Source organism: Cariama cristata, unplaced genomic scaffold (genome assembly GCF_000690535.1).
Source record: "Cariama cristata isolate BGI_N322 unplaced genomic scaffold, ASM69053v1 scaffold26810, whole genome shotgun sequence".
In the NCBI taxonomy this organism is placed as follows: domain Eukaryota; kingdom Metazoa; phylum Chordata; class Aves; order Cariamiformes; family Cariamidae; genus Cariama; species Cariama cristata.
Window position 1 is genome coordinate 1 of NW_009593359.1, and position 234 is coordinate 234.

Below are 234 nucleotides of genomic sequence, written 5' to 3' on the forward strand. Positions count from 1 at the left end.
ACGCCGCCGAAAAGCCGGGTCCAACGGCTCCGACGGCGCGTCCCCGTGGATTGCCGTATAAATGCGAGGAGTGCGGCAAGAGTTTTCGCCGTAACAAGGAGCTGGTGACCCACCAACGGTTGCACACCGGTCGCTTGCCCTTCCAATGCGGTCACTGCGGGAAGAGCTTCAGTTGGAGTTCCCATTTTGACAGCCAACAACGCGGCCATACCGGTGAAAAGACCTAACAGTGCC

The 234-nt window shown here is 59.4% G+C and overlaps 1 protein-coding gene across 1 annotated transcript in view; it reads left to right on the plus strand.

Annotated features, from left to right (window-relative positions):
- Positions 1-41: 41 nt before the first annotated feature.
- LOC104169254 (zinc finger protein 436-like) overlaps positions 42-234 on the plus strand; it is a gene marked incomplete at both ends in the record, with an annotated part of 2,758 nt that continues 2,565 nt past the window's right edge. The window contains one exon of the mRNA XM_009710141.1: positions 42-220. Coding sequence (XP_009708443.1) covers positions 42-220 — 179 coding nt within the window. The remainder of the gene's footprint in view (positions 221-234) is intronic.